This window comes from Emydura macquarii, unplaced genomic scaffold (assembly GCF_026122565.2).
Source record: "Emydura macquarii macquarii isolate MOO-44397 ecotype Brisbane River unplaced genomic scaffold, CSIRO-AGI_Emac_v2 contig_554, whole genome shotgun sequence".
NCBI lineage: Eukaryota > Metazoa > Chordata > Testudines > Chelidae > Emydura > Emydura macquarii.
Genome location: NW_027130691.1, coordinates 419,192 through 429,099, shown reverse-complemented (window position 1 = coordinate 429,099; position 9,908 = coordinate 419,192). Strand labels below are relative to the sequence as shown.

General features: G+C 38.9%; 1 protein-coding gene across 1 annotated transcript in view; it reads right to left on the bottom strand.

Moving 5' to 3' along the window:
* Positions 1 to 548: 548 nt before the first annotated feature.
* The window catches only part of CHEK2 (checkpoint kinase 2), a 35,532-nt gene continuing 26,172 nt past the window's right edge, over positions 549 to 9,908 (bottom strand). The window contains exons 10-15 of the mRNA XM_067539353.1: positions 9,343 to 9,429; positions 8,375 to 8,538; positions 8,043 to 8,158; positions 6,608 to 6,693; positions 2,019 to 2,099; positions 549 to 781 (exon numbers count right to left, since the gene is read on the bottom strand). Coding sequence (XP_067395454.1) covers positions 686 to 781; positions 2,019 to 2,099; positions 6,608 to 6,693; positions 8,043 to 8,158; positions 8,375 to 8,538; positions 9,343 to 9,429 — 630 coding nt within the window. The 3' untranslated portion in view covers positions 549 to 685. The remainder of the gene's footprint in view (positions 782 to 2,018; positions 2,100 to 6,607; positions 6,694 to 8,042; positions 8,159 to 8,374; positions 8,539 to 9,342; positions 9,430 to 9,908) is intronic.

The window sequence follows — 9,908 nt, the reverse complement described above, 5'->3', positions numbered from 1 at the left end:
TCCCCAGTCCCGAAGCACAGCAACATTAAAATGAGACCTGTTTGGCAGTGGAGAAGCGAGAAGTGATCGCTCTGTAGAAGACTCTGCTAGTAGCTTCATATAAGTGCCAAATAAGTTTAATCCCTATGGTACATTTCAGGTAATGGCCTGTGGGGGAAGAGGATCAGCTGTTCATCACATGCTCTGGGATCATTTGAATGACTGAGTCAGTTTGAAGCAAATTCCTGTTGTGGGTTCCCATAGGGCATCTCCTTATGATCAATAAGTCCAGCAACATTAGCATGTATATTTCACTTCTGAGCCATGAGGTAATCCATCGGTATTGTGAACACCATCTCTGTGCCTTTCCAGCAGAATGAAACCTAGACGACAGAGATCCAAAGTGGGGAGGGTCAAATGCTGATGGAGTTGGCCTGCCATCACCTTCTTGATAACTTTGCCCCAGAAAGAGGTTTGAAGGTAAGTGGTAGTTTGCTTAGTATTTTACCTTGTACGTATGGGAATCTCCACAAGCTGTTGTCCAATTCAGTGAGTCACTCCATTCTTACAAAGATTTTTTTATTTATCAATGATTAGTATGGAACAATTATTCCATTATTAAAAGAAAAAAATATTTCTTATAAAAATCTGTATAATCTATAGACAAAAGCAGCAATTCAAGAAAGTTTACTTTCCTTCACTTTTTTCACTTTGTTTTCTGAAATGATGTAGAAGGAACAGCATGCTTAGAAGAGCCAGATTCCTCTTCCTTTTCATGGGGACGCTTTCTAGTTGTGGTTGGCTAAAAAAAAAAAAGAGGCAGGGGGATGACTATGCAAGTAAAACACAAATACCTAAGACCTTTAATTGTAATTTTTGTTCCGGATGAAGGCACTGCCCAATTATCATGCCTGCTATGAGTTCAAGATGTTTAAGAAACTCTAATTGCTTCCTCCCTTATAACAACTGAGAGCAAAATCATCAACAGTGGACCACAATTCAGGGTCATCATCATCTCCCCTCTCACCATTACCAGTCCTTAAAACAGTTTATCAGTTTGTCTGTTGCTCCACAAAATTGATGCAACTAGTTCTCCCTCTCTCGATCATCTGTCTGTCTGTCATTTAGCAGACTCACATTTGTTCTAAGTCTTATTTGTGCTGGTTACATCAAAGCCCACCCGTGTGCCAATATTTCCTGGATTGACATCACCCAGATGAACACTTTGAGGGATGATGCACAAAAAATCTGATCAAGGAACTGCAACGAATAATTTATTTCAGACAAACTGAATGTGATAACATTTAATAACATATTAAAAAGTTCTGATTACAAACAAGGCATCTGAGCTGAATTTATTTACAGCAAGGATGCAGAAGTAGTTGCCTGTCTTAAGAATGGGACGATCCTTAGGTTACCCTCTCAACAGCAGGGACCAGCAATGGCCTCCCCAAACAGTAAGCATATATGATCTCTCTAATGTCAGCTAGCTGCCCTTAATCCCTTCTCTCTCGCCACTCTTTCCCCACAAAAAAGTAAAATAAAATAAAAGCAAGCACACAGCTTCCCACTCAATCTTGCTCTTCACTTTCCTTCTTACCATCGTCCAGTGACAACCCTGCACACAATCTCCAGCCTTCAGTTAACATCAGGAGCTCTTCCTAGGATATTAAACATCTGGGTCTCTGAAGCCCTTATGCATCAACATACTTGGTTAATTTTAAGCACATGAATAGTCCTATTGAAGTCTCCTGATACTATTTATGCCCTTAGAATTAAGCACATACTTAAGTGTTTTGCTGAGGCCTAAATCCCTACTGATTCTACTAGTGAAAGACATGGTAATTGGCAGAGCTAATCAGCATAGTGCTACATAATACTAGCTTGAAGTTTCTGCAGCATAAATATTCAAAATAATTTTTACTACTATAAATGGATTTCTTTCAAATCTCAACTTCTCTGTATCTAAGATATCAGTCGTATTCCAGCTCAATGGGTTTTATGTGCAAACTAAAAAAACAGCAAAGAATAAAACATACCAGTCTTGAGGTCTGTGGTGGATGCATAGAGACTCCTGTTTGTGTGAGTAGCTGTTGAAATGTGCTCTTCATACTTTCATCCTATGAAAAATTATAAACATTTAGTTACATGGAAAGTTTTGAAAAAAAGGTCTAAAATATGGCTGGTCAGTGAGTCCTGTGGTTACAGCACTGCACCTCTATGGAATTCTCAAGTTAGGTTCCCAGGACCAGCCTCTCTGAGGCTGAGAATGCGGAAGAGGCTGTACATTTAGTAGTAACTCCCATGATAGTTAGTTAGGAAAGGAGCTGAGGGACTCCTAGAGGAACCCATTTAACCCTCTCAGGCTGTGATGGTGAGAGAGGGAATTAAAAGCTTCAGTCTGAAGGGAGCATTCAAAAGTAATATTCTTTATGAATGGTGCAGGAAAATATACAAAGACTTACAATTATTTGTTTCTACTATATCATATTTGCTAATTAATCATATTCCGCACCACACAGAAGTGACTGGGGTACCAAAGAACAATAAAAACAGACCTTCTGAAAGCTGTCTGAGATTTTAAGAACTACCATATTAAAACTTTAAGCAAAAAAGAGAATGAAGTGGGCAGGGGTCAGTGACAAATGAACAAGGAGAAGGAAGGTTAAAAAAAGGATTAACAATGAGTCACCACACATTTTTTTATTTATTTTTTTTAAAGTGTATTTTAGAAGTTGGGAAGGAGGGGCTGAGAAGCAAAGTCCATATCCTAGAATCCACTAAGGCAAGTCGTGTGGTGTTTGGGCAGAGATACCAGTAGGGATAAAGATATGGAGGCTGCCAATGAACATATACCATTAAAAGCTTTAAAAATCAAGACTGGAAACTCAAGACCAATCATTTTATAGAGAGCCAATGTGCAAAAGTCAGGGCATATGCAATATGATCACAGCAGCTCAAATATCCTGTTGCATTCTAAACAAGCTACAAGCAATGAGGAAGAGAGCCTGACAAAAGAGAATTACAGTAAACAAGTCTCATAGCTACCCAGAGCACATGATGCCACTGTAAGATGGTCATAGCATAATTGGAAAATGCAGTTTTGTATTCTATCTAACACAGGGGTCCATAGAGAAGTTCCCAAACTGTGAACCATGAAGTATATGGTCTATCGACAGACTGATTGGTCACAGGATACTGTTCTCCTAGTTTTCCGTTGCTGCCCCTGGTATCCAGGTTCCTCACTGCCTGTAAAAGCAGCTGGAAAAAAGGAGCCAACCTTGCTGCTTCCACTAGGGTGTACTACATAAGAGATAGAGGGGAGGAAAGATAACTTGCCTTGAGAGACCAGCAACAGTCAGAGAAGGGAAGCAAATGGCTCGGAAGCACATGCAATGGAAATGGGGAGACTTGCACAAGTGGAAATGTGGCATGAGCAGGAGGAGAGAAAGAAACAGAACTGATGTGAGATTATATTTAAAAAAGCAGCAAAAATAATGTGATTAACTTTTCCCAAAAGAGGACAAAACACTCCAGACATTAAAAAAAATAAAAACACATTAAATAATGTGTTAGTGTTATTTTCCAGGTAAGCTATAGCTACAGCTGCACTGATATTCCTTGCAGTGGCAAATGGGAAGAGGGGTGTCCACACAATCATGAATGTGAGGAGTGATGTCCAACCAGACACTCTCTCTATTAAGATAACGAGAGTCCTGTAGCACCTTAAAGACTAACACATTTCTGCAGGCATAAGCTTTCGTGGGCTGCAACCCACTTCGTCAGATGCGGGGTTGCAGCCCACGAAAGTTTACGCCCGCAGAAATGTGTTAGTCTTTAAGGTGCTACAAGACTCTCGTTTTTGCTGTATACAGACTAACACGGCTACCCCTCTGGATCTATTAAGATGTGATCCAGACTACAAATAAATTTGAGAACCCCTGCTTTGACTCCCATCTTGTAGGTCTGACTCAAACTACTACAAGACAACACCACAAGCATCTGAAAAGCAGATCTTTGTTAATGAGACCCCCTGGATGGTGTGAGGTCAGACACGCCTCACACCCAGTGGGGGAGGACATGCACATACAGAGTTCATCCATGTCCAAGGCTATGAGAAAACAGAACTGCTCTGGTGATAATACAGCTGTGGACTACACCTTGAATTGAACAGTATGACGTGATGAAGAATCCATGAAACATAAGTTTTGCAAGTAACAGACACAGTATACTCAGATCAGACCCAGAGATTAGGTCAAGTCTGAGGCTAATCCTTTGGGAGCTCTCCTTTACTCCTTAGGCAAGACCTGAGTCCATCACTTCCAGGAAGACATGGGCTAGCCCACACATGCACACATGGAAATTTCCAAGGACAACATTCTGTGAGGACTGCAATAGTAACTGTCAACAGTAGTGCAGAGAACTTGGCTGCACAATCCCACATAGAATCCTGTGGTTTCTATACCCTCAGCAGAACGATGCATTTTAGTTAGCTGGTTACTGTATGCATTACAAGAAAGAATAAAATATTATTGCTATTCCCTCCCTCATCTTTTCATTCCTCAATGGATAACCGGGTACTCAACTAATACCAGCTTTGGCCTGCAGCGTCATTCAACCAGATTGTGGAGCACATGGGCCTTATTCATATCAAACCTGGAATTACTCATCCAAAAACTGATACAGAATAGGTCACCATGCATTTTAAGGGAAGATTTTTAGAGACACAAATGGTAGTTAGCTGCCTAATTGCCACTGAGTCTTTGGAAATCTCTTGCTTAATATCCATTTTATTAATATTAGTTTCTTGAAACTAGAATACAAAGCCTGATAGAGCTCAGGTAAATATAGTGGACACTATAGAACTGCTATTGAATGCTGCTCTCCCTGCTCTAGTCTTGAGAGGCCATCTGATTTTCAATTTAGTTTAATTTTAGGTTCAGCATCAGAAGAAATATTTCAACACTAAATTGGGAGTCTTACTGGTTAAAAAACCATTAGTTTTAAGAAATGAAAATTTGGGCAGAGGGGTTGAATTATTATTAATAGTTGAACATTTCTCAAAGGAGCTAAAAATACTAAGACATTTCAAACTCTCCTGACCTGATAGACATCATCTATATGTCCAATGCAATGCATGCATCCATCATGCTGCTTCTTTACTAGTTTTTAAAAACAATACTTACAGACAATGTCAGAGAGAGCAGAGGGCCATCAGCTCCTCACTGCACACAGTGACAGGAGCTTAAGTGGCTCCTCTGGTGGTGTTCAAGTTGCCTGACATCTAGAACTGAACATTTAGGATGCTGGCCTTCAGAGCAGCCAGGAGTACATCACCTGCAAACAACTTGTATAAGATGGCAGCCAGCCATGTAAGGAAATATTTTTAAAAATAGGAATTTGCCTGACATTTGGATTTTGATGAGTGGAGGGTAGAAACCATAGGAGTCCCATCTTATAGTAATTCCTACCCCCTATATTTCTGTCAGATGAAGGAAGCTTTCCCCTGCTAACTGTGAAGTAAACCAAGATTAAAATCCTGCACATAAAACTCTGTTTCCAAGTTATCAGTAAAGACCCCTGTGGTGGTGCAAATGTGTATGGTCTATTAAATGCTGAATAAATTTGTCAGATTTCCTTTTGGACAAAGCATTGCTTTTCCAGGACAACACCCAAGGCCACATCTGTCAATTCAAGAATGACTTGGTATTTGTGTCTTAGCAAAGCAAAGTCTGAAATCACTGTACCATTATGGCCATTAACCCAAAGCACCATTTTTCCAGCTGTGATATTCTTTGTAATTCTTTTCTGACCTGTATGCCTGCCAGTCCCACTAAAATTACAGTGTAGCAATCAGAGCCCTCCCCAGAGGAGGAATACAACCAGAATTTTAACAAATTCAATTGACCACACTTTAAAACGTCACAAATTCTCATCTCGGCTATATGCCATTTCCACTTGTCTTTTATCCCTTGTAATGTATTGCCTCTTTTCCCATTATGCCCATCAGTGGTTTTAAAACTCCATCTAGCAGTGTTTACTATAAAATAAACTGCACAGAACTAAAATCTAAAAAATATATATCTGTATCCTGTTAATCCACTCCAGGAGATGCTCAGGACTGCAGAGGTACAGAATTGTGTGCGAAACCTGAGAATGCAGAGTCAGAATTTTCCTGTTCCAAGCACCGTAGTTGGTCTTATGACAATGAAGTTACAAAAGGAACCTGTCATCAAATCCCTTCGACACTGTGTGCTCCATTCTAGCAAGGATCTGACATGCTGCATGGGTCTCTGATGACCATAGCAGTTACCCTTCCTCTACCCCACTCCTCACTCTGAGGGGTGAGGCATATTCTCTTCTTGCTGGGCAACTGCTGGCTCACTCCTCCTCTTCAGACACTGCAATGTCTTGTAAAGTCAAACCACTGAACAACTGTTGAATTTTCATTAAGGAGTTTTTAAGACATTAGAGAGACTGTTCTAAGCTATCTTATTTAATTAGTCTAAATAGTCGTAGCGTTTCTTGTGAATTAAGTCTTATTTATGCCACACAATAACAGATATACAATACCCCTCCCAGAACGTTATTGCTGTACTGTACTTTAAATACATGTCTCAACCCATACCTGAAGCCAGGGATGTTCTAAGGCTTTTTCTGTTGTAAGACGTTTATTTGGATCCACTACTAGCAGCTTCTTCACAAGATCCAAAGCTAAAATATAAAATAAGGTGATTGGCATAAGGCCAATAATCTAATGACTCCATAACTTTAAAATAAATTATCCAATGTGTATAAGGCAGTATAAAGGATGGTGATGTACATTAATAAAATAAATCTAAATATGTCAACTTTAGAACACGGAAATTCAGGGTTAGCAAAAGCATTTCCCTATATTAATAAGTAAACACTTCCTGCTTTGTAAGTCATTTCACACATTCACTGTTAAAAGACTGTTCTGAGTATACATGCTTTACTCCACTGTCCAATGAAACCCTCTTGTGCTATCAATGGAGCTAAACAGTAAATACATACTAAGGCCTAAACTGTTATGAATGCTTGCAATACTACAAGTGTAGTTATGCAACCACATTTCATTGTGGGTGCAGAACTGCACTCGTTTAAAAGCCTAACTACCTGATTGCACTAAATCAGGTAGTTGGGCATCTAAATAGGTGTAAGTGTGCCTGCTGTATTGGAGGCCAGTTTGAGACCTGGCTAAGATTTGGTGCTTGAGTGTATACAGCCTGAGTGTCTACAATTGAACCACGTTACTAGTAACACATACCCTTCTGCAGATTCTTATACAAATGTCTACTGTATTTTTATGGCAGTTTACTCCACTCAAGCATTCTAATCAGGAACCTAAGACTTTCAGCTTGATTACATAATAAGAAAACTGCTTAACACGCATTGTGAAAGTGCAAAAGTTAATTATATGCAATGACATTATCAATCTTGCCTAAAATAGACTGACAGGATCTTGGCTTTTCACTACACCTGGTGATTCTGTTTTATTGACTGGGACTACTTATGCCCTTAGTATAACTTGCATTATTTTAAATGATGTCTAACTTATTTTCCTATAGCCTTATCCTTATTTGGACATTGGTACTATTTTGGTCAGCTTCAAACTTTTCAGAACTGGATTAAATTTGGTAAGGTTACTAGAAAGAGAAAACCTCAACACTGATAAGAAGCTTCTCTGATTATCCAGATGAGTTAGAGAAAGCTGTCCAATGGAAATACTAAAATTATTTCATGTCTGTAATGAGTTTTGAACACAGAAAGTGCCATTGTAAGCCTGGATAGCATGGGCAGCAAGCACGGACCCCTGGGTACATACTTGGGCAACAAGCCCAAGCCAATGCCTGTGATACTCCAGCTATGCTACTATTTTTAGTGCACTAGCTGAAGCAATGCTAGTGCAGGTACCTCTATGAGAGTAGGCATTCACACTTCCCTGCTGAAATGCAGACATACCCAAAGATACCAATTAAAGTACAACAGAAACTTTAAAGGGTCAACAAAATCCTTCTATAGCCATTGTAATATAAACATACCCATATCTGACACATGTGTCCATTCTCTTGGAATAAAGGTGTATTCTCCACGGGTAATTTGATCTTTCAGAGATATCTGAGTATTTTGTTCATTAAATGGTGGATATCCACAGAGACTAAATAAAAGAGAAAAAATATAATGGATAATGCAGGTTTTGCCACAGCAGTTGAAAGACTGCCTGCTGTAGATAATATGCATTTCACAATATCTGTTCCATGATTGAAAATATGACACACACACTCACTCACTAGCAAACACACTTAAATGGAGGTCTAAGACCTTCAACCATATATGACTGCTCAGCTGAACTCTCAGCCATGAAGTTTCTTACCATACAAAAAGAATAACTCCTAAACTCCAGCAATCCACAGCACGGCTATACCCAGCTGTCCCAAGTGAATTTAGAACTTCAGGGGCGAGATAAGTGGGAGTACCACATAACGTTCTCATAAGAGAGGATTCTCCTAGAATCTTGGATTGTCCAAAATCTGTAATCTTGTATATGACAATAACACCATGTTAATATCAAAACTGATTCATACACACTGTACTAGTCATCATATATCAGGAAAGAAATTCATAGCTCTAATTTCCAAGGCATTTTTCCAGTATACAGCTACGCACTAAGGTCTATCCAGCAGAGAACTTCAGCAGAAAACACAGCTGGACAACAGAATCACTTTTTGTGGGGGTGGGACAAGGAGGTTTGAGTTTTAGTGCTAGCAAAGAGTGCTGGATTGAAACCAGTCTGAAGTATTCTATTTATCCCCAGATTGGGGAATAGCACGGGTAACAGCAGCACTATGCATTCATGCCTACCATGAAGAAACTATTACATGTAGAATGATGGTTCAGTCTCCAAATCTACTCAACACTTAGCTTCTCAGGAAAAAACAAGGCCTCACACCAAATAGCATGGATAATTACATACATTTTAATCATGACCCCATGATTAAGACTACTGAAAAATGCAGGTGAAGCAGAGTCTTATTCCACTGATTATTATATGAAATATTAAATGTGAAATTTCTTATTTATACTCATGTGTATGTATTGATTAAAATATGCATGAGAGGGGAAGTGATTTCTAAAGTTTAGGAAAGAACCTCAACTCAAGAGTTTCTGTTTTTTTAGCCTCTATTATTTAGGAATGAGATCAGCAATCTTAATTCCATGTTAATAGTTTTTTTGTGCTGGAATTTAGTATTTAGAGAATTGCTGAAGAATATTCCAAAGTTTCTGAATGAAGATTAGCAAAATAAAAGAAAAAAGATGCAGAAATAGAAGCTTCTTCCTCACCTTTATAAGACAAGTTTCCTCAGAAGATGAAAGTAGCACATTCTCTGGCTTTAGATCCCGATGTATAATACCATTTTCATGAAGGTACTGTGCAAATACACACACACACACAAAAAAACCACAGAACACTGCATGCATTAAAATGTGAACTTCCAGGTCTTTCCAGTGATGATGCTATAGTAACTGAAACAGTTTCATTTGAAAAGTGTGTATTTGAAGCCATATGGTTCACAAAGATATTTAAAATATTTAGAACTGCTGTGCAGCAGCTGCCTATTTCCATAGGTAGACTATGTAGAACAGAAAAGCTATGCCATCACTGCAGTTCATTCAGATGACATATTATCAGAACATATTCTTCATGATGACAATAAGAAATCTCTCTTTTTTTATTTATATTAACAGTCAATATCTTTTTCTGTGTTCAAGTCCTCTTAAATTAAGTATATTTCCCTGCCTTAGTTTGCCAAGGCAGACACCATTGGCACTGCATTGGTGGTGTTGGAACAATTTTTATAGTGGGAGTGTTGAAAGCCATTGAACAAAACTGTAAACCCCGTATATGA